General features: G+C 44.6%; 1 protein-coding gene across 9 annotated transcripts in view; it reads right to left on the reverse strand.

Annotated features, from left to right (window-relative positions):
- The window catches only part of MYLK (myosin light chain kinase), a 178510-nt gene that overhangs the window by 109187 nt on the left and 55015 nt on the right, over positions 1 to 14308 (reverse strand). For 3 of the 9 annotated variants that reach the window (XM_008570421.1, XM_008570420.1, XM_008570423.1), the window contains exons 3-8: positions 10494 to 10538; positions 9450 to 9615; positions 8328 to 8493; positions 6171 to 6189; positions 4431 to 4966; positions 3674 to 3880 (exon numbers count right to left, since the gene is read on the reverse strand). In XM_008570421.1, the coding sequence (XP_008568643.1) occupies positions 3674 to 3880; positions 4431 to 4966; positions 6171 to 6189; positions 8328 to 8493; positions 9450 to 9615; positions 10494 to 10538 (1139 nt within the window). The remainder of the gene's footprint in view (positions 1 to 3673; positions 3881 to 4430; positions 4967 to 6170; positions 6190 to 8327; positions 8494 to 9449; positions 9616 to 10493; positions 10539 to 14308) is intronic. The other 6 variants (XM_008570424.1, XM_008570422.1, XM_008570426.1 and 3 more) reach the window with 3 other exon arrangements.

Genomic DNA, 14308 nt, shown 5'->3' on the forward strand with positions numbered 1-14308 from the left:
AACAACAAAATCCAAAAGAAACCCCTTGGCTGAATCTTGGGAAGAAAGCAAGCTCTGTGACATTTTCAGTCCTATTCCCCTCACCCCAGCTCCAGAGCAGCTTTGAAAACCCACCAGGCTGCTTATAAAAAACAATCAGTGGCAACTGTTTAACATCACAGCTACTCCAGGCAGGTGTATCAGTTGGAGCTAACAAGAGTCTGGCCAAAAAACTTGGGGAAAAGGGGAATGGGATGTCCAGGGTTTGGAAAAGCTCTGACATCTTCCTGGGAACCTAGAAGGCCACATACATGTGCAGGACTGTGGGCATTCAGGAAAGACCCAAGAAGGCCCTACTCTCTCACCTCTGGCTGACCTGGAGTCTCTTTGTAAGCAGGAAGTGAAGGCTAAGGCCAAGTTGTAAACTGCCATCTCGAGCTCTGAAGACATGCCCCAGCACAGACACAGACAGAACTCCTTGGGAGACATATTAGTTTAAGGTATTTAAAGAAATCTTTATCCAACTATTAGCTGATCACTAAACTAAGCAGAGACTTCAGTAGCCACACATCACAAATTATCCATATTTTACAGAATGGAAATGCAAATCATATGTCTAATAAAGGAATTGTATCCATAACATATAAAGAACTCTTCCAACTCAACTGTGGAAAAAAACAAACAACTCAATTAAAATATGGGCAACGTATACAAATAGCTATTTCTCCAAAGAAGGTATATAAATGGCCAATAAATGATGCTCAACATCATTAGTAATCAGGGAAATGCATATCAAAATTGCAATGAGATGACTGTGAATGGCTAAAATTAAAAAACAGAAAATAACAAGCGTTGGTGAGAAATTGGAACACTATACATTGCTGGTGGAATGTAAAATGGTGCAGCCATGGAGGAAAACGGTCTGTCAGTTCCTCAAAGGTTAAACATAGAATTAACATATGAGCCAACAATTCTACTCATAGGTATATACGCTCAAAACTGAAAACAGGTATTCAAAAAACAAAACAAAAAACCTTGTATACAAATGTTCACAGCCATACTCTTCACAATAACTAAAAAGTAGAAACAATCCAAATGTCCATCAACTGATGAATGAACAAAACATGCTATATCCACACAATGGACTATTACTTCATTCATAAAGATGAATGAAGTTCTGATAACTGCTACAACACAGATGAACATAGTTGAACCTTAAAAACAATACACTAAGAGAAAGAAGGCAGACACAAAAAGACCACATGTGTGATTCTATTCATATGAAATATTCAGAATAGGCAAATCCACAGATACAGAAAGTAGATTAATGGTTATCAGGGGCTGGGGGAAGGGAGAACAGGGAGTGACAGCTAATGAGTAGGATTGGGGGGGGAAGGGGTGACGAAAATGTTCTAAAATTAGACAGTGATGTGATGGTCACACAGCTCTTTGAATGTATTAAAAGCCACTGAATTATACACTTTAAAAGGGTGTATGTTATGTGAATTATATCCCAATAAAGCTATCATGCAAAACAAAATAAGATAGGAAGGCAACCTGAGATGAATTGCCCCAAGATGTGAACAGGCTAAAAATAGTCTACAAAACTTCAGTAAATCCACAGAAGAGGAAGTCATAAAAGAAACTAGGCTTCTGGGTACATTGTTAATCTTTGGTAGGACTGACACCATATGTCTGTTCCTTGCCCAGACACAGAGCCCTGGCCTGGGCAATGAGGCACAAGCTGGACCTACAGACACTCCCATCTCCAAATGGATCTAATAATATTCCTTGCAAAGGAATTAATGAATGTAGTAGAAATCCCAGTTCAGAAGTGAATCAACGGTATACAGTGAAAAGTAAGACCTCCTCCTACTCCTTCCCATGGGCCCCCAGTGCCCCTTCCTACAGACAACTGTGTACCCTTCCAGAAATGTTTCATGCACACACAAGCACCTTTTGCATGTATATACATGAATCTTTTTCCTTTTATGCAAATAGCATATGATATATGCAGTCGACCCCTCGCTCTTTTCCATTAACCAGAGCATCTCAGACATGTTTCACCATCAGAGTCTACAGGATGCTGTATGGAAGTCTACTGTATGGATTAACCACTAAGTTATTTTTTTCAAATGTTTATTATAACAGTTTTCAAATACACATAAATGTAGAGAAAGCAGTATAGTGAATCCCTATGCACCTATCTCTCCACTTTCATTTATGCTGATATTGTTTCATTGATACCCCTGACAACACCCCCCCACCCCACCCCCATCCCTGACAAACATGGATTATTTCTAAGGCAAATACCAGAAGTCATATCTTTTTACCAGTACATAATTTAGTCTGTACCTCTAAAATAGATGAACTTAAAAAAATAACCAGAAATCACATCTTGCAATAGTACTAATTTCTTTATATCAAATATTTTGTCAATGGCCAAATTTTCCTGATGTTCTCATAAAAAAGGTTTTTTAATTGTCTCAGACAGGATCCATACAAGTCCATATATTGCAATTGTTGATATTGCTATGTATCTTTTAATCTGTTTCCTATAAGTTTCCCTTCCTTCCTTTTACTGATTGCAATTTATTTTTTGAAAAAAATGGGCAAAGGTTATTTGTCCCATAGAGTTTCCAACGGCCTGCAATTTGGTGATTCTACCCCTGTGGTATTGTTTAATAGGTTTCTCAATGGTATGAAATGGGTCTAGGGTCCACAGTAAAGTAAGAGGGAAATTTTACAGAGAAATAGATGGGTACAAAGACATTTATCACAGTTTTTTTTTTTTTTTCCTTTTTGTCTTTTTTCATGACCGGCAACGGATCGCAACCCTCAGTGTCGCGCCCGTACCAGCCCAGGACCGGCAACGGGATCGCAACCCTCAGTGTTGCTCCCCGCACCTCGCTCAGCCAGTGAGTGGGAACCGATCTGTATGTGGGATCCGAACCCTTGGCGGGAGCGCCGCCGCGCTTTCCAAGCGGCGCACTGTAGCAGTGCGCCACCGGGCCGGCCCCTCACAGTTTTGTTTTAATAGTGAAAAATGGACACGATTTAAATATTCAACAAATAAGAGCATGCCTAAATTAGACACATCCATTCTCTGCAATATTACATGGCCATCAAAAATCATGCTTTCAAAGAATAATAAATACAGGAAGATGTTTATGTTATGTGAGCAAATTAGGATAGAAAGCAGTATACAAACAGTACAATGCTGATTTTGTTTAAAAAACATTAAAATATCACTTATTTCTGAGTCATAAAATTATATATTGTTTACATTCCCCACAATGAACATGCATTACTTTTATAAACAGATATTACAATAAACGTAAAAGATGTGGGATCCCACATCATCTCACATTACTCTAAACCGTATACTTAGTGAACGCTTGGCTCTCTGTGGTTATGAAATTGAGTCACGGCACTACTTGGACAGGCGAGGAACCTAAATATGGTAGCTCTCAGCTAGGCTGGGAGTGGGACCTGGGCACGTTTATTTTGAGGTGATTCTGATGTGAACCCCTGATTGAGAATGACTGGCCTGGAGTGATGTGTTAGGCCTTGGCATGTGGGTGGGGATGCCACTGGGTTGTGCACCCATGGCGGGGGCTGTCGGAGAGGAACTGTGGCTATGTGAATGGCCCTCCCCCAGAGAACCCAAGGTGCCCTGGAGGAACGTACTCACTTTCCACTAGGAGGGTCCAGCTACAGGACACCTGGCCTCGGATGTTGGCAGCTGTGCAGCTATACTTCCCACTGTCCCTGGCCCGGGCTCTCAGCAGGCAGAGGTAATGGGACCCGGCATCTTCATAAACCTCGATGGTGCCTTCTCGTCTCCTCACAGGGACACCTTCCAGGAACCAGGCCACGTCAGGCTTTGGGATCCCTGAAACTACAGGGCCAGGTGAAGAACATGAGCCCTCCTGGAGAGCACACTGTGCTGTGGGACAGGGCGGAACCAGGTAAGAGCCCAGTCTGGTGAGGAGCTTCCCTCCCACTCCTGAGTCTGCTTTCCTGTCCTCAGCCCTGCACTCCACAGGAGCAAACACCCCTGCCAGAGTCAGGGGCCTGGGGAGAGGAATGCAAGGGGATGAGCAAGCTCTCCAGGCCAGCTGAAGACGGAAAGGGAGGAGGGGATCCTGCTGTTTTCTGATGATGGTGATGATGAGGGTTTTTCCCTGCTAGGGTGGCAAAAGTTAGGCACAGGCCAACGCTCCATTCAGCCATGAGCAATGGGCCATGTCGGGTGTCTCTCCAGAATAAAGGACATTTTCAGACTGAGTCCTTTCTGACAGCAAGACCCCTGTGAAGTGGCTTCCCAAGGACTGAGTCCAAGGGCACCAGGGGATATAGGAGGTACAGACCAGTTGTGTGCTGAAGGAGGGGAGTGGCCACCAAGGGGCCATGTCTGGGAACCAGTGACCTTAATTAGTTCTACTCACCCTCACATCTGAACTTGACTATTTGATCTTCACTGACTTCCTGGCTGTGGGGCTTGCTCTCGAATCTGGGGAACGTCGAATCCCTCTGGCTCTCCATGGAGGTTTTCCTGGTAGCAACCTTGTTCACAACTTCTTGGCTTCCCAGGCCAGACTGCCTGGAGGGGAGGGTGGCTGGATGAGGAGCCGCTGGCCTCTTCCTCTCTTCCCCAGAAGGAGAGAGGGCCCCCAAGACTGGTGCTGTCGTTTCCGTCTGGACTTTTGTGGCCTGCAGGGTGATGGTACTGCAAGTCTTCTGAAGGACGGGGGTCTGCAGGACCTTTCTGGGTAAGTCCCTGCCTGGCTCCAGCTTGGACTCTCTCAGGGGCTGAGACTGGCTGTTCATGGCCCAGGCTGGGGAGCTGCCTCTCTGGGGGCTGGAGCAGCTTTTATTTTCGGCCACAGTCTCCAGGCTGTCTGGTTTCGGCTCCTTCGAGATTCCATTGGTCACCTCCCTCCTGATGCCTGAATTGGTGGCTTTTGTTCCTTTCTCAAAGGACCTGTTGGGTGATGGTGGTGGGGTGGTGGAGGGGAAGAGAAGAGGAGGAATAGAATGGCTTTTGGTTACTCTCAAACATTACTCATCACAAGCACAGATCCCAGGGATCACACAAGCCCACAAATTAAGAGCGAGTGAGAGCAAAAGTCTTTCTCTGCAGTTTGCTCAGTTTCCCAAGCCTGAGCACAAGCAGACACTCTTGACACTTCCCTGTCCTGCATCCCATCCAGAGCCCTGTGTTACCTACATTTCCCTTCTCCATGGGTGCCCCGTCCATTAAACCACCCAACTGGTTTCCCCTGTCCACTCTGCCCCCTCTGATCCATTTCCCACACAGCAACCATGGTCAATCTTTTAAAAATACAGATCATATTATGTCATTTCAAGCTCAAGGATTTTCCACCAGCTTTTCCACTGGATTAAGAATAAAACCAAGCTTCTCCAGATGGCCTACAGGATGCTGGATCCAGCTGCCTCTTGAAAAGACACCATCGTGCTGCCCCCCAAGCTGCAGCCACCTGGGTGTTCTTTTGGGTCCCACACATGCCCACCTCTCACCTCATGGGTGTCGCACATGCTGTCCCCTGTTTGAACACTTTCTCCCTGAGTCTTTCTTCACCAGCAAATATTAGTCTTCACAGGGCTGAACTCAAATATCAAGTGTTCGGAAAGGGCTTCCCCGACCCTCTAATCTAGAGTAGCACCTCTCTGCTATTCTTCCTCATGACATATCACAGTGTCTAACTATGTATTCATGCAACTCTTGTTTAAAGCCCTTCTCTACACTAGATTGTCTGCTCACCCCCGTATACCAACATCTAGCACTGAGCCTCACACACGGGAAGGGAAGCTCCTGCTGACTATGGGCTGAATGAGCGAATGGGTCCTGGCCTGGATGGTGCAGGGCAGCGTTCTCAGAGCAGAGCGCCCTTCCGAATAATGGTTAAGGAGTAAGGGTGCTGCAGATTGCTGAGAAAGATGGAGGCACTGAGTTTCCAAGAGTCTCGATACTGACAGCAACCCTCATACAGAACCTGTAAGGCATATTACAACAGGAGAATAAAACAAAACAATGCCTCCAAACAGCCAATCCTCCCTCCCTATATGACGACTTGGAAATTCAGGGCAATTCTCAAAAACAAGCCTTCTATCTTTGCAGCACATTTCAAGATGGAAAGCAGAATAATCACAAAGCCTAGACATACCTATTGGCATTGTCCAAACCTGAAAAAAGGAGGAAGGGTAGAAAGACTGTTAGTGGAATATTTTACACACCAAGCTGTCACTTCCCCTGCATTTCCCAGTCACTATGGTCCACCCAGCCTCACTCCTTCCAGCTCCCCTGGTGCTGAAATTCTCTGGTTAGTCTGAGAAATTCCTCTCAGCCCTGGAGCACACTGTCAGAGCTTCCAGTGCTGCCCTTCCTGGGCTTTTTAATAGTGGCTGATGCTACCATACATATCCTGAGGGCTTGGAATCTGTTCCTGCTGACTGAACAGAGGCAAACAAAAACCAAACAAGAACCAAACAAAAATAGATGTCTACTGAAAATTTTAAACTCAAACTCTTTAACTTATGCATGGCCCTCAATAACAAACCCCCTAAGTGTTCGTTTTTGACAAGTGCATGCTTTAAAAACATACAGAAAAAGTGTAATTTTATTCAGTTTTTCAAAAAATATATATATTTTTTTTCCTGCCACATTCTTTTTTAAATTTTATCTTGGAAAATTTCAAAATATACAGTACTAGAGAGAAGAATATAACAAACCCTGAGAGCCATCACCAAGATCAAGGAAATACCAACATTTTGCCAGTCTTATCTATCCCTTTTTATTTTTGTTTCTGAATATTTAAAAAATCCAAGGCAACACATTTTGTACTCAAGTGCATCAGGAGGGAACAGCTTTTTGATTCCATGCCAGGGCAAGTAAAGGGACAGTGGCTAAGATGCTGCTCCAGATGCCTGATGGCAGCTCCAGACACAGTCATGAGCTGCAAAGCCAAATTCTTTGGTCAGGACCAGGATTTTTTTTTAATGGTGTTAAGTGGAATGGAAAATACCAGCATGCACTATACACAGTACAAGTCAGGACTGTTTCATGAAACATGCTTCAGTTAAATATGTTTATATCCGTACGTATGTTTTGGGTTGCAACATAAAATAAATTTCTTTCTGTGGATTGTGAAAAACACTCAGGCCAAAAAAATAAAGAGAGCAAGGAGGAATAGTTTTTGAGAAAAGGAGATAGGAAGGGGGCCGGCCCGGTGGCGCACTGCTACAGTGCGCCGCTTGGGAGTGCGGTGGCGCTCCCGCCGAGGGTTCGGATCCCACATACAGACCGGCCGCTCACTGGCTGAGCGAGGGGCGGGTGCAACACCGAGGGGTGCAATCCGTTGCCGGTCCCGAAAAAAGACAAAAAGGAAAAAAAAAAAAAAGAAAAGGAGATAGGAAGGGGGCCGGCTCGGTGGCGCACTGCTACAGTGCGCCGCTTGGGAGTGCGGTGGCGCTCCCGCCGAGGGTTCGGATCCCACATACAGACCGGCCGCTCACTGGCTGAGCGAGGGGCGGGTGCAACACCGAGGGTTGCAATCCGTTGCCGGTCACGAAAAAAGACAAAAAGGAAAAAAAAAAAAAAAGAAAAGGAGATAGGAAGAGAGAAAAGAAGAAGAAAGGAGGAGGAAGCCATGAAGATCATGTCCGTTTCGGACCCCCCACCTTCCTCAGGGTTCCTGCTCCAGTGAAGTGACATCCAGCCCCTTCCCCATCCATGTGCTCCAGCTTCCAGGCTGGACCTGGAGGAACCAAGAGGACTGCAAGGAGAAGACATACCCAGAGAGATCTCCAGGGTACAGCTGACAAGGGCAGATGATTAAAGCAAGGAAGAGACACGGGTGAGAGGGGATGCTGAAATGTCCAGCCTGAGTGAGAAGGAACATGGGGGGGCCTGCGTAGAAAGAGTAAAGTTGAAGGAACACCTGATTTGAAAGACAGAGCCAATGATGAGTTAAGTTTCAGGCAGGTTAACTTTGGGGTGATGGCAAGACATTAGCAACATCCACTCTTCCAATTGGCAATCACAGATACAAAAGAGTAGTCTGAGTGAGAAGAAAGGACTGAAGACATGTGCGGTGTAAAGTGTAGGGACACACGTGAAGGTGCAGCCCGGCTCGCATCATCTTCCTCTGTGGCTGGGTCTGTGCCGCCCGCCCACCTCCCTTTCATCTTAAGACCCTGCCCCTGGAGAACACATGGGTATGCAGGTGTGCCACGTGTATACAACTCAGATGCGTAATGAATGAGCAGCTGCTCTAGGAGGGTGTGGCACAGGAGGGGAGCATTCCGCACTGCCCAGCGGCTACCTTGGATGGAAAGCTCAGCTGATGTGGAGGCCTTCCCTGACCCGTTCACCACCATGCATGTGTACACTCCCACATCATCTTGGGTGACTTCATGAATTTCCAGAACTTGCATCCCATTCTTCTCAGACATAGACACACGGTCACTTGGCTGCAGTGGGACGTTTCCCTGTGGATGGCAATAGCGTGGCTGGGTCACAGAAGTCTACTTACCTTTGGCACTGCCCTCCTGCTAATCCTGGTGTGACAGACACCAGGGCCCGGGTGGCAGAGCCCTCTGCTCTGGGCTCTGTTAACAGGCTCTCCAAGCAGTCTTCGGACAATCCAAGGGCCCTGATTCGAGGTCTATGTATACGGCATGGTATTCAGTACAGTTTAGAGCGAACTGTTTCAAAGGAGCCTGATTTTGAGTTAGGAAATCCTCTATTCCTCATTTCTATTTTTCTTTGCCTCCCTGTTCCTTTTATTTGTTTTCCACAGTGAGTTAAGGAGCATGAGGAAGTAGGTAAAAGGCGCCCTATCACCCATTTTTGTCTAGGACTTCCATCTCAAAAGAACCTACTCTCCCTGGCCTTGATCCCATCTGTTCTCTGTGATTCCTTCGTGCCCTGTTTAACAACCCCCTCCACTACCACCTCTCACACCCCCATCTCCACTTTGCTTAGCCCTGAATGGTATATAGAGCACTTCCACATGGAGCCTCCTTGTTTGGGGGGAAGTGGTATTATTTCTGCCTCACAGATGAGGAAACCAGGGTTCTAAGAGATCAAATGACTTATCTAGTATCTCATGCTTTATGACCAGGGACTGTGGCTTGACACCTAGCACCATTACTTCAAATTCCACTCTCTTGAGATTGTCAGGTCTGCCTTGACTAAGAAGTTTTATGCTATTTTGTGAGTATGAAGATTATAGGTCACTGTGGTCTGAATAACAGAGGAAAAGTGTGCAAACAGGGGCAAAAACGAGCATCACTATCAAACATACAGAGAACCCTCGAGAACTACCAATGGTTGAAACAGAGGGACTGATTGAAAAGACAGATTCCCACCGGCTGAAGGGTCTAACTCTGAACTTTTACGGTCTTCAGGCCTGGGTCAGAGTCAGGGTAGATAAAAACCTCACCTTCAGCCAGGTGACCTGTGGTTGGGGCCGGCCAGTGATCTTGCAGGAGAATCGTCCCATCTGTCCTTCTTTGACCACTGCTCGGCCCATCTTGGTAGCAAACTTTGGTGGGCACTCTCCCCAGATGCTAGGATGCGTCTCCACCGCTGGGGCTGAAAATCTGTCCCTGGGGGAAAAAAAAATCAGCAGAAAATCCAGCTCTAGACAAGGTAGCAATTCAATCCTCCTCCCTCCACTCCCACCCAAGTCACTTAAGTGGGGGTCAGAAAGCATCAGAGGGTAGGCTTTCCAACTCTATGCCTCACATACTTTCTCACGCCCCCTCTGGGAAAATCTGTGGCACCAAAACCTATTTCCTCTACCTCCTGGGCATGCAGCTAGACTTCATTTACTAGCCTCCCTTGCAGTTAGGTATACCTTAATTCTACTGAGCTCTGGCCCAAAGTCTGGGGTTTGGCCAGTAGAAGTGCTGTATGCCACTTCCAGGGCTGACCCATCAAAACCTCCTGCAAGATTTGCCACACTCTCTTGCCCACTCTGCTGGCTAGATGCAGAGGCTCCAAGGCCCTAGGAGACGATGGAGCTGCAAAATAGAAACCTGGGTTCCTGAAAGATAACGTGGATGACTTTCCAACTATTCAAGAATATCTGAGTTGAACCCTCCTTGAGTAAGAAATAAAAGTTACCTATGTTGAGCCACTGTGACTTGGGGCTTGTCTGTTACAGCAGCTATTGTTACTTGCCTCTTCTAAATCTGCTTATTTAAATCTTCTACTGCCTTGATTGTTACATCCCCCTGCAGATTATGACCACATCTCCCACCTCATTAACAGTTAGTGGCTGGGCCAGTCAAAGGGGCTACCCACAAAGGCTGCCAGGTCAGGAGATACCATGTGAATGACATATCCATCACATGAGGCTCCTACCCTTTACTTATTACAACCCAGGATGCCCAAGAAGACTTGCTCTCTGGACCTATCCTGGTCAAGTCAGCAGGAAAAGCCAATCCAACCCTGACTTTGCCTTGGATATCCAAGAACTCACCCCAGGGTTTTAGAAACAACAGGCTGACCATGCTTCTTCACAAATCTACCTGCAAGTATGAAACAGAAAGAGGGTTGAAGAGTCAGGTCTGAGCCACTGACTTGGAGCAATGAAAGTCAGGAAGATTCAACAAGGGGGTGGGGTGGGATAGTGATGGTAACTATTAACCCTGACTGCGCACATACCGCGTCACTATGTGCACAGTACCTATCATAGGTACTATGCATATATTATCACGTGAATTTCTTGCAATAGTTTAATAAGGCTGGGACTACATTATCCACCTACTTTTTAAACATGAGAAAAATGAGATTCAGAGAAGTTAAGTCACCTGTGCAAGGTCACAGAGCCAGGAACAGTGCAGAAATTCACCCAGGTCTGCCAGGTTCTAGAACACTCAGCCACTCTGCTGAATTGTTAGTGTCATGCTGGTCCTTTCATTTGGGGAACTATCTGTGGTAATCCCGTACCTCTACAGAAAATGACGTGGTAAAGGGAGCGGGGGAGATGCCTGTGCACATCTCTTACCACGTCTGTTCACGACTGACACAATCAACACTCCACTCTTCCGCTTAAGGCCCAGCACATAGCAACGAGCTGAAATGCAGCAGGACCAATCACTGGAGATGAGAAACAGTGGAGCCGGCACCTCCCCAGAATCTGCAGTGCTGCCACGCTGGGCATTGCCCTAGCTGAGATGATGCCACACTAGACGCTATCACACTGGGTGCTACTGGTCCTGGGTGCACTGCTGCCATGCTGGGCAGGAAGCAGTTAAAGAGCAAAGGCAGCTGCTGCAGCTGGGGTGGGCTCCTTTCATCCAGCTCAGGCAGCTGGAAGGACAATTCATAATGTGACCAGGAAGTACCTATAAACTCGTGGAGGTTTAATTTGAGGAATGGGGAGGGGGAGGAGAGGACATTTTTGAGATGGTGATCACCCTGGATGTTGTTCTCTTTTTGCTACAAGCTGGGAATGTTTATAAAACCCTACCCAAGGCACACATGGGGAGGGTGGAAGTCATTCTCTGGTATCGGCAGGCAGCTGCTATGGGGAATTTGCAGGGTGTTTACTGGAAAAGGGTAAGCTTCCTTAACTTCTAGTACCAATCACATTTGTACAACTGCACAGGAATAGGAATGGGGGAGGAAGATCATGGCTGCATACTTCATTCAGCCAGACCTCTTTTAAGGTTCCATCCACACTTAAGTTGTGGTTCCATATGATTGGTGATTACTATACATGAGTTTCTGTTCAATATAACTACTTAGTGGGCTGTGTCTAGTTTTCATTCCATAATGTGATTTGGCTCTTGTCATTCCATTCTGTTTGAGATTAAAAGAATTTCTAAACTGACAAAAGGAGAGACTTGTTCTGGAAGAACCCAACTGACATGTACAGTCAAGATGCCGGGACCCCTCAGACACTACTGTAAGAAGTGCAAACTGTTCAGTCCCTCTGGAAAGTATTTGAGCAAGTTAAAATCAGAAGCTTTAAAGATATTCTGCTCTTAGATCAACACCTCCCTTTCTGTGACTCCATTAAAAGGAAATGATGCTAAAAATAGAACAGAAAGTTTACAAAGTTGTTCATTTTGGCCTTATTTGTAACAGTAAAAATTGGAAACAATAGAAATGTCATACAGTAGGAAAACAACAGTGATTAAGTAAAATGTACAATTAGGTGTCTTATTCTGCCATTAAGTTATATTTAAGCATACATGAAACATGCAGAAATATGTTAAAATATTATCCCATTTGCTCCTCAGTGCACTCCAAACAGGCTATGACATCTCCACTCCATCCTGACCACCATCTTGCCAAACCCAATGGTCAATGCTCCATCCCCATCTCACTCAGATGCTCAGCAGCATTTGATACAAGGGGCCACTCCCCTGCCCAGCACTTTCTCCTCTTGACTCTCCTGCCTTTACCGGGTTGCCTGTCCTCCCTCAACGTCCTTTCCTACTTGACTTGCATGCTGGGGTGCCTGCCCTAGGGCTGAGTCCTGGGCCCCACCTCAACTCTACTGTCCCCAGGAGGTCTTAGACAGTTCCATACCTCTAAATATCATCTATATGCTGATGATCCCCAAACCATATCCCTACCAGAACTTCTTACTCATCAGATATCCAGAACAATCCCCAGTACCTTGTAGGTATTCAAATATTCATTAAATAAATGAATTTTATGAAAAGAAACCCAGCAACATACAAGAATATCTATCTAATGTAATTGTAATTAGGTAAAAATACCCAAACATAGGAAAATGACCAGAAGAAGAGATATCAAAATGTTATTAATAGTGATTATTTTTGGATAGTGGGACTCGAGTAATTTCAGCTGTATTTTCTAAAACCCATAAATAGAATGGTAAAGAAAAAAAATATGATCTAGTTACAAAAAAAAAAAAAAAAAAAAGGGGGGGGGGGGGGGGAGAAAGTAAGTAAAATCTGGCATCCAAACAGAGGGTGAACAGGGTTTCTTATGCATGCTCTACGCAACAGCATTATTCACATACCCAATCACTTAAAAATATCTATGAACTACCCACTGCACTTATCAGTGCTACTGTATCACTCATTTCATCTTGGAGTAAACATTCAATAAAAATTAGACTGATCATCCCAACTCATAGTACAGAAAAAAAATTAGACTGCTCAACTGAAGAATGGCTAAACAAAATGGTCTGTTCATGCAATGGAATATTATCCAGCCATAAAAAGGAATGAAGTACTGCTACATGCTACAAATGGATGAAGCTTGAAAAAGTATGCTAAGTGAAGGAAGCCGGACACAAAAGGCCACATGTTGCATAATTACATTTATATGACATGTCCAGGAGAGGTAAATCCACAGAGAAAGGTTGAAGTTAGTAGTTGCTGGGGCTAGGGCAGGAGGGGATACAGAGTGACCTCTCAATGGGTATGGGGTTTCCAGTTGCAGTAATGAAAAAATTCTGAAACAAGATAGCGGTGGTGGTTGCACAACATTGTTAATGTACCTAATGACACTAAATTGTACACTTTAAAATGGTAAATTTTACGTTATATGTTTTTTACCACAATCAAAAAATTAGATTGAGCATTTAAAAAACTCTTAGGAGCTAAACATCTTAATCCAAAGGATAAAATTCCTTTATCCCTTAAAAAATAAAGTAAAAGCAAAAAATATGGCATTTCCCCAAAGAACAGCAAAAGAATGCTATTTAGAGGTAACTTCTATGTCAGGGTAAGATCTTCTGGTATGAATCAAAGGTAACACATAAAGCAGTCAGCTAAAAATGGAACTGAGGAATGCTTATCTTAATGTGAGTTAACATCAGAGAGTTTACATCAAAACAAAAAGAGAATTTGGGCTAAAATAACTAACAAGGTCTATTTATGGGAAAAAAATTTAAGTTGTAAATTGTCAGATAAGGTACGATTAATTTTGTGAAAGTATGAAAATCTGGCAGAACAGTAAGACTATGTAGAAAAATAAATGGAAAGGGGATTAAGGTAGAAATGCCAAAAATAGAAGAATGAGTAAGAGAATTGGGGAGGACAAGATTAAGTTCTGAGGAAAAGAAAAGGCCAAGACATTGGAGGTATTTTAACCAGTTATCTTAGATTTTTCAAGGAAGAGTAAAAGAGAATGCTGGCAGGTTTTAGGAGTGAAAAGTTCAAAAGTGGAAAGGATAAAAGTAGACCTAGCACTTTTTGTCAAAGGATATAGAAAGACAGTACATACTGCTCAAAAAGTGAATCATGTGATCAAGACTGTAAAGAGGAGAAATGCTTCTCACAATGTGTGGTGATATCATTTATCATCCAA

The sequence above is a fragment of the Galeopterus variegatus genome, unplaced genomic scaffold (assembly GCF_000696425.1).
Source record: "Galeopterus variegatus unplaced genomic scaffold, G_variegatus-3.0.2 Scaffold601, whole genome shotgun sequence".
NCBI classification, from domain to species: domain Eukaryota; kingdom Metazoa; phylum Chordata; class Mammalia; order Dermoptera; family Cynocephalidae; genus Galeopterus; species Galeopterus variegatus.